The sequence below is a fragment of the Punica granatum genome, chromosome 4 (genome assembly GCF_007655135.1).
Source record: "Punica granatum isolate Tunisia-2019 chromosome 4, ASM765513v2, whole genome shotgun sequence".
Classification (NCBI taxonomy): domain Eukaryota; kingdom Viridiplantae; phylum Streptophyta; class Magnoliopsida; order Myrtales; family Lythraceae; genus Punica; species Punica granatum.
This window is the reverse complement of record NC_045130.1, coordinates 2,735,385-2,753,019: the sequence shown is the minus strand read 5'-3', so window position 1 is coordinate 2,753,019 and position 17,635 is coordinate 2,735,385. Positions and strand designations below refer to the sequence as shown.

Below are 17,635 nucleotides of genomic sequence, written 5' to 3'. Positions count from 1 at the left end.
CTTAGTGACAACAATTATATTGATTGCCACGAGTACATATTTACCGACATAATCCAATCTGAATGCCACCACATGCACGAAGCAACAGATTTCCCCGCGCCCAATTTGGTCAACACCTGAAATTCCAAGCCAGAGAGCAAAGTGTCGAGAAAATTACGGCATCCATTCACCGACAATTTTCAATTGAATCGACGACACATAAAACCAATCGGCAAAAACCGACGATCAACCAACAAAATCACGGAAATAATCTGAATCAACCATTAATCCAATTTGCTTTTTTTCTTTTTTTTTTAAATTTTTTTTATTCTTTCCGGAAAATTTCAATTCATTCAATTGTCCCTTGAAGCTGAAACCCTAAAAAGTTGCAATTTGGGTCCCAAATCCCCATTCTCCCCGTGCTCGTATCCATATCCACCACCACGTTCGACCATCAGCCTCCTAACGTTCTTACCATCGGCGTCAAGTCAACCCCCTCAAGTGAGTAATCGTTCTCCTTTTAGGTTTTCGTACATTGCTTAAAGTTTTGCAATCGATCGATTTTTCTTCAATTACTAATCTGGAATGAGTGGGGGAAAACTGCTGTTTCATGTCTATATTTGATATGATTGTTTAGATCAGCAATCGTGAAGACTTCCTTGGCCCCCTTTCCCCGAACATTGCCTCTGACATAACCCTAACCCTAAAATTTTGGAATTGAGATCGAAACTAGGGTTGGATTTGTGCCGTGGTATTGATTGGAGTAATTTAATTTTTTAGTCTTGAATGTTTTGCAATTGGTTTTCACATGTGTTTACACGTTGATCGGTTTGTCCTTAAATTCTTGGTCTGGAATTGTAGGGGGGGGGGGGGGGGGGGGGGGGGGGGGGGGGCAAACAGCTGTTATATGTCGATTTGATTAATTTAGATTGGCAATCGTTAGGACTTCCTTGGGCCGCTTGCCGCGATCTTTGTCTCCGTACTCGCTTCTGACATAACCTTGATCATAATATTTTTGGACTGAGATTCAAAGTAGGAATTCTTGTGTTGGGATCTATTAGATATAATTCAATTTGATTGAGAGCGTGAACCGGGTGGTTGATCTATGCAGGATCTTCATTCCCTTAAAGATGGAGGAGGAGGGAGGGATGCACTTCTGTGCGTTGATATCGCGGCCTTTCGGTTTTGGCGAGTGTTTAACTTATGATTACTCATCTTTCACTGAGGCTGATTTTGATAAGAATGCTGATCATCGACTAATTACGGACCCTGTTGTTCCTCACGGACTACAAGATCAACCCCTTCCCGACGGTCCGGGTTGCAGCCGCGTCGGTCGTCGCTTCTTTCTCATGGGAGGTTTACAGTTTTCAAGTGGTGCGAGTAAGATAAACTTGCTTGGTCTCTCGACAGCCCTGTGGTCCTTCGACGCTGATGCATCACCACCAGCACCTGGACTGAGAACTAGACCGAGACCTTGTCCTTCTGGTTTTTCTTTGACTTTGAGGTTCTGCGGTTCTATGGAATTAGGACGATCATGGCCCGTGGGAGTCCCATATGATGATAAGTTATATATCTTCGGAGGCTTGGGCTGCTCGGCATCTCTGGAGCATCGGCGATCTTGGATCGAGATTTATGACCCTCTGAAGGACACGTTCCTGCAGCCTAGGGAAGTGCCTAAATATGTTGCGCACATGTCGCCCTCTTGTTACTTTCTGTGGGACAACGCGACCACTAATCAGTCCCTTGCCGATGGCAAGGAGCATCGCAAGAAAACACTGTTTATGCTGTACGATAGTAATCATCCCCGTCTCTTGTCGTACGACGTGGAAGAGAACTGCTGGGAAGAGTTCGACCCCAACTTCCCCGGGTCCCGCGTTGGCAACTGCAGGAGGAACCTCATTCTTTGGGGTCGAGACACTCTTTTCATAATCGACCATGCAGCTCGTTGGTCCATCTATGACTTGTCCTCCAAGAAGGAGACGGGAGAAGTGCAGGTGCAGGGCTTGAAGCTGGACGGTTTGGTGATCCATGCTTTCTGTCAGTGCTCCTCCGAGGATGGACCTCTTACCTTCTTCATCTTCATGGAAGGAGCTTCGGACAAGGAAACCAGGATCAGGGAGTATCTTCCTTACGCAAGCGTCCGGCTTGTACGCGAGGGGAAGAACTTCATTGCTACTGTCACGTCTGAAGGTGCTCTCAACATCGGTGACCATGACCATGTTGAGATGTGAGTGCGCATCTCTCATTCACTCTCTCTCTTTCTCCCTCTCTCCCTCTCCCTTTCATGTCTGTCTATTGTGTTGCACTTCCTTGGCTGTTCTGTTGATTGGAATGTACAAACATGCAATTTTAACATGGTTCAGGTGAGGCAATTAGGTACCATGTGGATTGAGAAATCGTGTAAGTTAATTAGCGCTTGAATCACATTGGAGTGTTTCCGAAATTTCAGCAGCCGTAGCCCTAAGGTTGCCGAGCACCGGTAACAAGTTAGTAGCTGAGCTTGAACAGACTTTTGTGCATGCTAGCTTATTTCGGAAAGCCCATCCTTGATAATTAGCTTGTTTGGGCCGCGAATGATGACAACCGACCTGGGATATGGAGGACATACTGATTCTGAGGGAAATTTTGTTGGAGTGGATGTTTTGTTTTTGTTGGTGAAACCTGTGGACTTTGATTATTTTGTTAATATATATATATATTTTTTAATGGGTGCTTGCTATTTTTTTTTTGTTTTTAAAATTTTCTTCTGCAGCTTTACCGATCAAGGTGGTGATTAGAGAGTTGCAGAAGAGGCTCCTCTTGGATGGAGGAGGGTCTGATAAGAAGAAACGGGAAGCTGAAGCTGTAGCTGTAGTTGGTGGGCTTGTGCCAAAGCCTAATAATTTATGTCGGGGTCCTCCCTTTAGATTCTTCCGTCTCTGTTGAAGGATTACGATCTTGTGGTGCACAGTATATGCTCTCATGTCCTTGAGACAACTGAATTTTTATCTCCTTAGGAAGAAAGCAAGTAATTATTAGACCTGATTTTTATTAAGATGTATATATATGCATGGTTTTTTATTTTTTTTTATAAGATATATATATACATATGGTCTTAATTGATGAGTGCATGATACTCAACTAGGAGGGTTGTTCTGGCCCTGGATAATTAATATATCAATATATAAAAGCAGAAACATGGAATATAGAAGCTCCGTTCGAAAACCCTCATTATCGTGCAGTGGCCTATCATTCGCTTATTAGAAAAGGATAATTATTCATCTCATTGGGCAAAGAGAAAAAATTTAAATAATCCACCATCTCTCAAACTTCTTATCTTCCTGCGTTGATCTGCACGAAGAGTAAATATTGAATTTCATGTTGGGAATTTGTGTATGCCCTACAGGCAATCTGTTATCAATTCTGTAATATGACATGTATTTCATTATAATACGAGACATTTCTGTTATTGTGTGGGTTGTACTAAATATTAATTTTACACAATAATATCATTGGAATAGTAAGTTTAATAAGCATCAAGTGTGACTAGATTGTGAGATCCTACAATTACAGAACACTATTCCTGAATGTCCCTAGTCAAAATATTATCGTTAATTAGAACGACGATAATGCTGTTAGACTAGTGCGGGTGTTGATTAATGACCAAGTCTCACAGGTCATGAATGTAGAGATATCGAGTCACACTGTAGGTATACATTAGGAGTAATGTGTACTGGACTGACCCGCCATGAGACTGCTACATAGGTCGTTACGTGACTGTCATTACTAGGTCTCATAATGACTATGGTGCAGTGGTCTTTTGACTTGATGGTTTCCTATATGTAATATCGTATATTTTGATACTGTTAAACGCCATCGTAACAGCTGGTTATAAAGACAGTTATTAAGTATGTCACAGAGCATGGAGAGGAATGTAAGTAACCAATATAGGATTTGTCCATCATACGTAATGGGAGCGATATCTCACGCTCGCTTGGTTGGTAAAGTCTGAAAATGTATGCATACCTAAATAAGTCAATATAAGGATATCGAGCTCATTTGTTCCGATAAACTTACCCAGTAAACCAAGAAAAAGAGATTGAGCCATACAAGAATGACAACGACCATACCTTGGGCTCAATAGAGATATAGAGGATAGATGGATTATACTGTACGAAAACATAGGTTATAAGGTTCGTCGAGAAACTAATTTTCCAATTTCCTAAGTAGCAGTGATGCATTGCTAGATGTTGCTCACTATTTGTAATATTAAAATAGAGATTTCGATAATACTGTCAACGTAATTATGAATCTATAAGGTGACACACTACGACTAAATCGACAAGATAATTTTGAAACACTGAAACTGTCTAATGAAGATTAGATGAGTTAATGTGCTATCGATTAATCGGATATTTAATGAGATTAAACTTACCAATTAATTAGACCCGATTTGTTAGATTAATTGGACTCGATTTATACACGAAATAGAGACACACTGGGACTCGAATTGGGAGCCACGTGTGGTGCTCATGATAAGCCACCTAAGGCTATTATTGTGCATGCCACATACATGGCCATTTGATGACCACATTGCATGGGCAAATTTTGAGGGCCATGTGGCGGTTTGGGAGGCTAATTTCAGCCATTCCACACCGGCCAAACATGGAGAATTGTCCCCCCTCATTGCCTTATAAAAGGGCTCAAAAGTTAAGCTTTCAAGGTACATGTAGGTATATATGTGTATGTGTGCTTGAAGAAATTGAGCTGAATTGTTCAACTCATTAGGTCCAATTAGTCTAATAATTCTAGGTGTTATATCGGTGTTTTGTTTGAGAGTTGACCGCTGGTACCGTCGATCTCGAAGACCCATTGACGAAGTCGGTATAGATACCGGTAGAGGTCGTCAAAGTCGGTGTGGATATCGGTAGAGGCGTCACGCTTGGGGCGCTCAGTTCCAAGTACATGTTATCTAATCCTATTCTTAACATCTACTCCTATTCTTATTCTTCTAGTAGGTCTTGGGATCTAGTGCATATCCTAGTGAATTAGGTACATGTTATCTACTAGGTCTTGGATCTAGTTTCACAGTAGGAAATTTTGAATTTCTTCCCCATCTAGCTAGTCCCTGTGAAACTAGCAATTAATAATTCCAAAATGGAGAAAAATAGAGAGGGATTGTCGCAGCCTCAAAATCCAAGACAGTCTCTTGACATTCCATTCCTCTCTGATTTTCCAAAATGCTCAAAATCCATCTTCCTCCTTCGGCTCCTTTTCTCCCCCATAGATACCTCGAGCCTTGTTGATTGAGCTGAGACCCCATTCGCCTCGTAAGCTTCATCATCATCTTCTTATTCCAGGGACAAAACCCTAGATGCGGGCACTGGAAACTTCAGTCTTTCCTGCTCAGACGATATAATTAGTACGTAATTCTTCAGACAACGAGTATGTTGGCATTCTAAGCTCATGACTGCGTTGGAGTTGGGTTGTTCATCTGCTATGACTATTTTGCTGCTAAAAAATGATAGGAAGTGAGAGCAATATCAGAACTTGGGTTTCGGACCAGCTGGTGACACTTCTTGTGTACTCGCAGACCACCGTTGTCCAGTATATTATCGGACTTGGTAAGTGCAATCTTCCTTCTCCCTGTTTTTTTTTTATGTTCAGCTTCAATTTGTATTGGTATTGACAGACTTGACTCAGTAAAAGACGATCAATAGGAAAAATCCTGGGAGGACAGTCAAAATGGTTAGGTGGCAGTCAATTGTTATATTTGTATTTTTGTTAGCAGTTTTGTATCTGTTTGTTATCAGTTTGTTATATACAAAGCACATCTCCTCTCTGATGCAAATCGTAGCACGATTTCAAGGGATCCAGTTCAAGTTCCAATTGGACTGATTACACGGGCACGAGCAAAGAAGTTTAAAGATGAACTCAACGGCCTGATTCAAGAGGTTTGGGCTCAAGCAAATTTGTAAAGGCCCATTAGACATGAACCATGTGATCAACAAAGATCCATTAACATGAGTCAAGTTATAGAAGATTCCGGACAAGGCTAAATTTAGCAAGTGTTTGAGGAAACTTCTAGAATATTTGATGATCAAAAGAAGATATTATCCGATTTGTTTAAAGTTTAAATCTCATGGAGATATTCTCGGGATATTTATATTTTATATCTTTATAGATTATGTTATATCTCTATCGATATTTTAGGTTTTCTTTTTCTTATCTTTAGGATGAGATATGACCAGATTAGGATTAGTTTTATGTCTATATATATTCATCTTAGTGAATTTTTAATAAGAATGAACATTCAGAAAATTGTAAGAGTATTTTTTTTTGTTCTTGAAAAACTAATTCGAACTTATCGGAAATTTCCGTGGCGTTCATCATCAACTTATCAAACGACTTTCCACCACCGTTTGTGGCGTCTTTCTATATACCGAGGTTCTTGTTTCGCAATAAACAACAGGTTGAGATCAGTTATACCAAGGTTCTTGTTTATGTCGTAAACAACGAGTTGAAGGTTTGTCAATCAAATCTGATCGTGAAACAATCTTGGGTTCCTTTAATTGTCGGGTCTTGTCATTCTTAGCGGGAATCGCATCAGTCTCTCTTTGTATATATACACAGAACGTAATGAAAGTAAGTCAAGCTGAGTTTCTACCCATATCTCTTTGTTCCTCTTAATTTCGTTCCTTTTGTTCTTCTATCACTTCCCATGTGACTTTGAGGCTGTGGTCTTCTATTTTACAGCCAACCAGTTATCTTCACCTGCTGATGTTCTCGAGAAGCTGGTATACTTCAGATTGTCGTCTTCGAGTGAAACACGGGCTTTTGCTAAAGAAGTTTTTTCGAGAGTGCCACGTACAACAGCTTCCGTCAATGTGAGTTCTGATCATCACTTAAATTTGAGTTTTTCAGTCATCTGCTTCATTCAAGCCTGTAGTACCCAGATGTGGGCTACACCCTTACCAATAATCGAGATTGAGAGAAACGTGAAATACAAGGACAAAGAAATGGAGTACCGGAACATTTATTTGGCCATTACTAAAATTTGTAAAAAGCCCGTAGTATTATGCCCTTACCGAGAGTGGGGACTGATTATACTTAAAATTTGAAAACTAAAGTACTTAGGTAGACAAGTATCAAGTAGAAGGAGAATATAGTAAAATATCGACATTTCTTAAGTGGATACTAAAATTTGTTAAAATGGCAGTACTTCTATTGGCCACCTGAACCGCCCGATTTTACTTTCCACCGTTGAATCATGTTTAGGAGATTCAACGGTGAAAACTGTTGGGAATTGATGTATGCCCTAGAGGCAATCTATAATCAGTTTTGTAATATGATATCTATTTCATTATATTACGAGGCATATCTGTTATTGTGTAGATTGCGCTAAATATGATTTTACACAATAATGTCCTTGGAATAGTATGTTCAATAGGCATCAAGTGTGACTTGATTGTGAGATCCTATAATTACCGAACATTATTCCTAAATGTCCATAGTCAAAGTATTATCGTTAATTAGGACAACGATAATACGGTTAGACTAGTGTGGGTGTTGATTGATGACCAAGTCTCACAGGTCATGGATATGGAGATATCAAATCACACCACATGTATACATTAAGAGTAATGTGTATTGGACTGATCCGCCATGAGATTGCTACATGGGTTGTTACGTGACTGTCATTAGCATATCTCAAAGTGACTATAGTGTAATGGTCCTTTGACATGAGATCACCATGGATTCCTACATGTAATGTCGTATATTTTGATACTGTCAAACGCCACCGTAACAGGCTGGTTATAAAGATAGTTATTGGGTATGCCACAAAGCATGGAAAAGAATGTGAGTGACCAAGATAGGATTTGTCCCTCCTACGAAACGGGAGTGATATCTCATGGCCACTTGGTGGTTAAGTCTAAAAGTGTATGCATACCCAAATGAGTCGATATAACGATATCGAGCTCATTTGTTCTGATAGACTTACCCGGTAAACCAAGAAAGAGAGATATTGAGCCATACAAGGATGTTATCGACCATGCCTTGGGCTCAATAGAGATATAGAGGACAATGGATTATATTACACAGTAATATAGGTCACAAGGTTCGTCGAGAAATTGACTTTCCGATTACTTGAGTAACAGTGATGCATTGCTAGATGCCGCTCACTGTTTATAATATTGAAATAGAGATTTCGATATTATTATCAACGTAATTGGGAACCTACAGGGTCACACACTACGACTAAATTGACGAGATATTTTGAAATAATAAAAACGTCTAATTGAGATTAGATGATTTATGGTGCGACCGATTAATCGGATATTTAATGAGATTAAATTTGTCGATTAATTAGACTCGATTTATTAGATTAAATGGACCAAAATTGATGCACGATTAATACGGTGACACATGGCTTTTATGTTAATAGACATGTGTATGGACACATGTCATGTGAGGAGCAATTTAATGCTAATCCCACATCGGTGGGAACTTCAATTTTGTTCCCCCCATATTGCTTATATAAAGGGGATAGTGTGCATGTACTGATATATATAATGTGTGTGTGAATGTATGCATGTATGTGTGTATATGCATATACTTTTATATATATAAAAGCACACACATATAATTATATGTGCAGAGACATATATGTGTGCGTGCATATATGTGTATGCATATAAAGTATAAATAATTTGAATTGAATTGTTCAATTCAAATTAGGTCCATTAGACTAAAAATTTCGGGTGTTGCATCGGTATTTCTTTCGAGTATTGGTCGCTAGCACCGCCGATCTCGAAAACTCGTCGACAAAGTCGGTGTGGATACCAGTAGAGGCGTCACGCGTGGGACGCTCGGTCGACAACTTTAAATATTCCAGGTACGATTTTATTTACTCTTATTCTTCTAGTAGGTCTTGGAATTAGTTTCACGGGTAGGAAATTTTGAATTTCTGTTCCTTTTCGCTTCCGTGTACCAGTGGAACTAGAAAACGACCGGACATGATGTCAGGAGAATATTTGGGCGATATTTATAATATTCATCTTCCATATTTGTTGGTAATCCTTTGCTCTGTTCCCTCCCAAAATTTCCCTGGATATTTCTTGTGTCTTGTGTAATAATATATTCACTTTTGTTCCTTTTCCTTTCTCTATCCTTCATTGGCTTTGTGGATGTATATTTATACATATATATATATATAGTATAATACAATATCGTGAAGAATATAGCTTCTCTCTTTCATGCGACTGACCAGTCTCGCTGCCCCCTCCACTACTCTTTTGCCTGAGCATCGTCCCAAGTCAAAGCAATGCTTGAACCCAAGGATGAGTTGAATTTAGGCGATGTTGAACAAGCAACGATAGTCAATAAACGGGGCCGTCCTCCCTTACAAGCTCCGTGAGCTCCAAAAGGCCATCACACGATTATGTGATATTGAACTAAGGAGCCGAGATAACTACATCGTGGTAACTCGCTTGGGTTTTCCTGATGAGAAATACTTCTTTCATCAAAAGCGATGTGAGGGCCTGAATTGTGTCAAAAGTCGCTTCTGGGATAAAAAAAAAACAGTCGGTCATCTTAGTCGATTAGCTCGAGACCAACATCCACGGCTGGATTCAAGCCACATATGATATCAAGGACCACAATCACTCGAAGTCTTCTGCCGATACATGGTGGCTTCATATTTAGGAAGATTTCATCAAATTCTTCACCAAAAATGTTGCGAAGGAGGAGCTCCACTGTCTGAAAATTCACTATTATCAAGTCGATATGTCGCATATGATTGTTGGACACCCACAAATTCAACATAATGGACAGGTTGAGTTCAAGAGGTTTTTCAGAGCCATCACTAGGGGATTATAGGCGTTGCATGATAGAGGTTTATATCACGGGAACCTTTGGAAAGGAGTTGCGAGCATGCCAGAGCAGTGTAAGGGAGAGGGACGGAGAGCGGTTCTCTACAACATGACGGAACATGACAAAAGGGCACCCAAGGTGGTACAAGATAGGGATTGTGAAGACCTCTTAGCGATCAACGATCACGTGACGACGTATCCATTTCGGAACCATCCGGACCAAATTAAACATTCACAACTAAGTCCGTTCTCTATGCAAATTATAGCTCCGTACGAGTTATGTGTTTGTTAATTAATATTCTTTATTTAATTAAATTTTACCCCAATTAAATGCATAAAATTTTTATATTATACTTCTTTTTATATGGTAATACCGTGCGACGAGCTTAGTCGATCAGCTCGAGACCAACATCCATGGCTAGATTCAAGCCACATATGATAGCAAGGACGAGTTCAATTTAGGCGACGTTGAACAAGCAACGATAGTCTAGAAACGAGTCGTCCTCCCTTACATGCCTCGTGAGCTCCAAAAGGCTATCACACGATTCTATGATATTTAGCCAAGGAGTCGAGATAACTACTCCGTGGTAACTCACTTGGGTTGTCCTAATGTGAAATACCCTTCATCAGCCGGATTGTGTCAAAATTCGCTTCTGGGATAAAAAACAGTCGGTCATCTTAGTCAATCAGCTCGAGACCAACATCCATGGCTAGATTCAAGCCACATATGATAGCAAGGACCACGGTTACTGGAAGTCTTCTGCCGATACATGGTGGCTTCATATTAAGGAAGATTTCATCAGATTCTTCCGTGTAATTAACAGGGGACTGCGATGTCTACACGAGAAGAACTTATACCATGGGGAGGATGGCATAGCAATCACGCCATTGCAGCCGGGGGGAGGGAAGACAAGCTATTCTATATGATATGAAAGAGCACGAGATAAAAGAATATGATGAAGTACAAGAAGAATACTATGACCACTTGTTCCTAAAGATATTGCACGTCACGAGCTACCCATATATGGTGACTAGATATAACTCCCCATTGATTTTGGATGTCCATGCATTGTGCCAAGAACAACTTTATTGGAGGTACATTCATCGATCAGTCTTCATTATTCAATTCGATAATACTCGAACCATACAATAATATTTAGAATCGGAATAACTTTCTTGTAGGAAACTCACTCGGAGACAAGCTTGGCATCTCAATCCCTTTCTTTTTTAGGAGTCGAATGAAATAGTTTGATTTCTTTCAAGCAATTCATCGTCTGTTGCTCTGTCAATATAAAGTAGACTCTTTCTATTACAACCATTTTACCCCAAATTAGTAACAAAATGTGTTATTGAAGGTATTGAAGGGCATGTTGTCGTCCACGATCACCACATATACCAGTGGTGGTCGGTGCAAAGTATGCTTATGGCGGAACACGACAGAGCACATGCATGACTATATTGATGCTACAATGAAAAATGTCTTGACCTCGGTTACAATTGATGATATGGTTAGATCAAATATCAAAGAACTCCTTCCGGAAGCTATTGAAGTGGCAAACCTCCTCATGATACACGAGTAAAATCATCCTCATTTATATTCCGTCCGGGCAGTCCGCCGTCACGTCCTCCAACACAAACCAAAGGGCAATCCACCACCATGTCCTCTGCCACAAACTGAGGACAGTCCACGACATATACTAGAGGTCTAAGTGAACTACTATTTTACTGAAACATGCAAGCACATGGACACGAGCATGTAATGAAGATTGCATTATTGCCTGTCAAAATAGATAATATGATCAGGTCAGAAGTTGGCCTTCTTCCCAATGCCATTCAAGCAATAAACGCTATCATGGAAATGACCATGTAAGATACTAGTTGTCTTCCACTTATTTTATTCTATTTTATTTTATTTTTTATGATTTAAAAGTATACTGAATTTTGGTTTGATGTTTTCTTAGACATATGATGTTATAGATGCATTTCTCGAGGAACTAAAATTGTAAGTTTGAAAATTTTGTCCTTTTTTTTTCCTTTATAATAATTAGCATGCACTTTGATATGATGTATATTGCTATGTCAAGCCTACGGGAAGAGATGTTTAAGCAATGCAAGAATACCATACTGAAATCACGGTGGAAAGAGACCAAGGTAATTCGATTAACTACAACAAGGTTCTTTTTTACTAGTTCTCAATATACTTTTCCATTTGTGCTTATTTTGGATGATTGCACATACAATTTGATTGCAATCACTTTGAAATGGTAATAAGACAATTGATATTTTTGATATATCAATGATTGTCATTCAGTTTTGATGTCTTTTTCACGTCTTATTCATTTAATTGATATTTGTTATAAAGTCTCAAGATTTGTGTCATTTTTTAGCAAAAGGCTTCGAACTCAGTTGTTAAGCCTTTTTGGTACTGTCCTTTGACACATATAATTATCTCGAGATAAATCTTATTGGACATTTAGTTTTCTATTAAAACCATAAGGGATTTCTATGCTTCCATTTGTTGCATCAAGAGAGAAATGTTTCATTCAAATATGCTCCCAAAGTTTCCATGTATATTTATTGTGTCTTGCGTAATAATATATTCACTTTTGTTCTTTTTCCTTGCCCTATCGTTCATTGGCTTTGTGGATGTATATTTATATACATATGTATGTATATAATACGATACAATACCGTGAAGAATACAACTTCTCTCTTTCATGCGACCGACCATGCTCGCTGCCCCCTTCAGTACTCTCTTGCCTGAGAGTCGTCCCAAGTCAAAGCAATGCTTGAGCCCAATGATGAGTTGAATTTAGGCGACGTTGAACAAGCAATGATAATCTATAAACGGGTCGTCCTCCCTTACAAGCCTCGTGAGCTCCAAAAGGCTATCACACGATTCTATGATATTGAGCCAAGGAGTCGAGATAACTACTCCGTGGTAACTCGCTTGGGTTGTCCTAATGTGAAATACCCTTCATCAGCCGGATTGTGTCAAAATTCGCTTATGGGATAAAAAACAGTCGGTCATCTTAGTCAATCAGCTCGAGACCAACATCCATGGCTAGATTCAAGCCACATATGATAGCAAGGACCACGGTTACTGGAAGTCTTCTGCCGATACATGGTGGCTTCATATTAAGGAAGATTTCATCAGATTCTTCCGTGTAATTAACAGGGGACTGCGATGTCTACACGAGAAGAACTTATACCATGGGGAGGATGGCATAGCAATCACGCCATTGCAGCCGGGGGGAGGGAAGACAAGCTATTCTATATGATATGAAAGAGCACGAGATAAAAGAATATGATGAAGTACAAGAAGAATACTATGACCACTTGTTCCTAAAGATATTGCACGTCACGAGCTACCCATATATGGTGACTAGATATAACTCCCCATTGATTTTGGATGTCCATGCATTGTGCCAAGAACAACTTTATTGGAGGTACATTCATCGATCAGTCTTCATTATTCAATTCGATAATACTCGAACCATACAATAATATTTAGAATCGGAATAACTTTCTTGTAGGAAACTCACTCGGAGACAAGCTTGGTATCTCAATCCCTTTCTTTTTTAGGAGTCGAATGAAATAGTTTGATTTCTTTCAAGCAATTCATCGTCTGTTGCTCTGTCAATATAAAGTAGACTCTTTCTATTACAACCATTTTACCCCAAATTAGTAACAAAATGTGTTATTGAAGGTATTGAAGGGCATGTTGTCGTCCACGATCACCACATATACCAGTGGTGGTCGGTGCAAAGTATGCTTATGGCGGAACACGACAGAGCACATGCATGACTATATTGATGCTACAATGAAAAATGTCTCGACCTCGGTTACAATTGATGATATGGTTAGATCAAATATCAAAGAACTCCTTCGGAAGCTATTGAAGTGGCAAACCTCCTCATGATACACGCGTAAAATCATCCTTATTTATAAAATCATCCTCATTTATATTCCGCCCGGCCAATCCGCCGTCACGTCCTCCAACACAAACCAAAGGGCAATCCACCACCACGTCCTCAGAACTACCTCATCTTGCTCTCAAAAGTGAGCCGAATTAAGATGCCAAGCTTGTCGCTCGGTATTCACCCTACAAAAAGAAGTATAGTATAAAAATATTATGCATTTAATTAGGGTAAAATTGAATTAAACAAAGAATATTAATTAACAAGCGTATACCTCGTAGTGAGCTGCAATTCGCACATAGAACATACTTTTTTTTTGAGGTTTACTCTGGTCCGGAATGTTCCGAAATGGATACGTGTACGTGATGGATGATTGTCAATAGGTCTTCACAATCCTTATCTTGTACTACCATGGGTGCTCTTTTGTCATGTTGTAGAGAACCGCTCTCCGTCCCTCTCCTTTACGCTCTAGCATGATCACAACTCCTTTCTAAAGGTTCCCGTGATATAAACCTCTATCATGTAATACCCGTAATCCCCTAGAGATGGCTCAGAAAAACCTCTTGAACTCAACCTATATGTGATCCCACCATGTTGAATATGAGGGTGCCCAACAATCGCATGCAGCTTGAAGCCAACTGTCTATATCAGTCTCGAGATAATCAACCAACAAGCGACACCTATCAGCTTGATAATAGTGAATTCTTAGACAGTGGAGCTCCTCCTTGCAACGTTTTTAGTGAAAAAATTCATCTACGCTGTAAATGGAAGCATTTCTCTATTGATGCAACAAATGGAAGCATAGAAATCCCTTATGTTTTCAACTGAAAACTGCATGTCCAATAAGATTTATCTCGAGATAATTATATGTGTCAAAGGGCATACTAATAAGGCTCCACAAATGAGTTCGAAGCCTTTTGCTCAAGAATGAACAAATCTAGAGATTTTATAACAAATATCATTTAAATAAATAAGACGTGAGAAAGACGTCAAAACTGAATGACAATCATTAATATGTCAAAAATAACAATTGTCTTATTATCATTTAAAGTGATTGCAATCAAACTGTAAATGCAATCATCCAAAATAAGCACAGACAAAAAAGCATATTAGGAACTAGTAAAAAAATTTATGTTGTAGTTATTCGAATTACCTTGGTCTTTTTCTTGCCACAATTTCTGTATGATACTCTTGTATTGCTTAAACATCTCTTCCTGTTGGACCGATTCAGGAATATACAACACGTCAAAGTGCATGCTGATTATTATAAGGAAAAAAAAAGACAAAAAACCTCAAACTTACAATTTTAGTTCCTCGAGGATTGCATCTATAACATCGTCGTGTCTAAGAAAATATCAAACCAATTTCAGTATACTTTTAAATCGTAAAAAAAAAAGAATAAAAAAAAGTGGAAGACAACCAATATCTTACATGGTTATTTCCATGATAGCGTTTACTGCTTGAATGGCCTCAGGAAGAAGGTCAACTTCTGACCTAACGATGTTATCTATTCTGACAGGCGTTAGTGTAATCTTCACTCCACTAGGAACATGCTCATGTTCATGCGCTTGCACGTTTCGATAAATAGTAGCTTATTTAGACCTATAGTATATGTTGTGGACTGCCTTTAGTTTGTGGCGGAGGACGTAGCGGCGGACTGCCCAGGCTGAACATAGTTAAATACATTATTCAATGCAGTTGACTGCGCATGTTGGGCCCAATTACCGCTAAAAATTATCCACAACTGGTTTCCTAAATTTTCTATCCGCATGTAGAATAGTTGATGCGTTGCTTGAAGAAACAGAACTACCTCATCTAGCTCCCAAAAGAGAGCCAGATTAAGAAACCAGGCTTGTCGCTCCATATTCACCCTGCAAAAACTAGTATAGTATAAAAAATTTATGCATTTAATTAGGGTAAAATTGAATTAAATAAAGAATATCAATTAACAAACGCATAACTCGTACTGAGCTGTAATTCGCACGGAGAACAAACTTACTTTTGGAGGTTTAATCTGGTCCTGATTGTTCCGAAATGGATACGTCGTCACGTGATCGATGATTGTCAATAGGTCTTCACAATCCTTATCTTGTACCGAGTGCCCTTTTGTCATGTTTGTCATGTTGTAGAGAACCACTCTCCGTCCCTCTTCCTTATATTGCTCTGGCATGATTGCAACTCCTTTCCAAAGGTTCTCGTGATATAATCCTCTATCATGCAACGCCCGTAATCCCCTAGTAATGGCCTAAAAAGCCTCTTGAACTCAACCTGTCTGTGATTCCACCATGTTGAATTTGTGGGTGCCCAACAACCATAGGCAGCTTGAAGCCAACCGTCTATATCAATCTCGAGAATCAACAGAGGTGACATATTGGTTTGATAACAATGAATTCTCAGATAGTGGAGCACCTCCTCGCAACGTTTTTGGGGAAAAAATTCCCCTACGCTGAAACAATCCAAGAAAGTAATCGTGGTGGGAATATTGCTGAGGATCGGTTCCTTCTTACAAAAGTGAGTGATACCAGCTCGAAAAGCTCGGGCCTCGCCAGGGGTGATTGGTCTATAGCTTATCGGTGCTCGTATTTCTGGCCCCAACTTCAAGTTATTCTCCCTCCGCCTAGTCATTTTCTTGGCTTTCCTGTAATAAATCAGCCGACAAGATTGTAGCTGCTTTTACTAATCAAGATTAATTCAAGAAGGTTCCGCCAAACAAGGGAACTAAGGTGAACCTAAGACTCATTAATAGGCACAGAGGAAAGATGGCTACTGACTTACTTTCTCCTGAAGCCCCTTCCACTAAGGAGGCCGACAGGATACTTCAGAGCAAGAAGTGCACGGACAAAGAGGGCGTCACTCGCCCGGGACAGCACAGATTCGAAGAGTTTCTCCAATTAGAGGCCCCTTCAACTAACTTGGAAGGTGATTCAAGGGGGAAAAGGAAGCTGTGTTATAAGGAATCACTCTTTGAAAGGCAACGCAACGAGAATGATATGCAGGTGGATGACGCAGATAAAGCAGTTGGCTCTGTGTTCAGGGGGAAGCTCTCGTGGTCAGGCACCAGAACCCAGTGACGACAAGGAATCAGACGATGAGAGTGATTCTTCCAAGGGACCGGTGATCTGTTTCACGTACAAAAGAAGATATCAGAAAGTTTAGGGAACCATGGCGGGGGTTCCTTGACCTTACGTTTGGGAGTTTTTTAGAGAAGAAGAGGGAGGGAGAATATTTATAGTAAGCTCCTTCACCTATCCCTAGTACTTTTTGAGGAACTTTGATCTTCTTGCGTTATCCTGTTTGCAGTTGAACGACTGTTATCGAGCTATCAAAAAAAGAAGGCTGATTTAATTCAACGGAAGCCTTTTCTTTCCTTCCTTTTCTTTCCTTTTCTAGAAAGAAACTCTGCTAAAAGAAACGAAAACTTCCTTTAATAGACAAAATTACGTAGTCACGAGGATACATTTGCTTGATTGGAAGAAGAAATTTTAAGAAATATATGGAGTTTCCCTAAACTCAGATCCAAATTTTCCTTTAGTTGCCCTATTCAAATTAAGAACATGCATAGTAAACTGATATTGATCCGACCCAACCACGTACTAGTAAATTGACTAATTATATTACTTTGAACTCTGTTTACTTTAATTAATCTTAATTGTATTTAACTCTTTATTATTAATATAATAAAGAGTAAGGTCCTCTGGCGACCTCTCCGGGGTGGGGGGAGGGTGGTCGGGAAAGGAGGGGGCCACGATACTCCCCCCACCAGACGCACCCACCATTCTTAAAAAAAAAAAAAAAAGATTCTCATTGTTCTAAAATTTCCTTATTTTTTTTTATGAATGTTTAATATTTTATTTAATGTCGTTAAAGGTTTGTTAACGGGAAGGA

At 39.5% G+C, this 17,635-nt stretch overlaps 1 protein-coding gene and 1 long non-coding RNA gene across 2 annotated transcripts; both read left to right on the top strand.

Moving 5' to 3' along the window:
- The first annotated feature begins 217 nt into the window (after positions 1-217).
- On the top strand, positions 218-3,013 carry LOC116203323. Its single transcript, XM_031535014.1, has 3 exons — positions 218-480; positions 1,091-2,206; positions 2,732-3,013. Exons 2-3 carry the CDS (start codon positions 1,110-1,112, stop codon positions 2,754-2,756), a joined length of 1,122 nt encoding a protein of 373 aa, XP_031390874.1. The 5' UTR covers positions 218-480; positions 1,091-1,109; the 3' UTR covers positions 2,757-3,013.
- Positions 3,014-15,631: 12,618 nt separating this feature from the next.
- On the top strand, positions 15,632-17,100 carry LOC116205532. Its single transcript, XR_004156523.1, has 2 exons — positions 15,632-15,941; positions 16,595-17,100. It is a non-coding gene; the product is annotated as an uncharacterized LOC116205532 (long non-coding RNA).
- Positions 17,101-17,635: the final 535 nt, after the last annotated feature.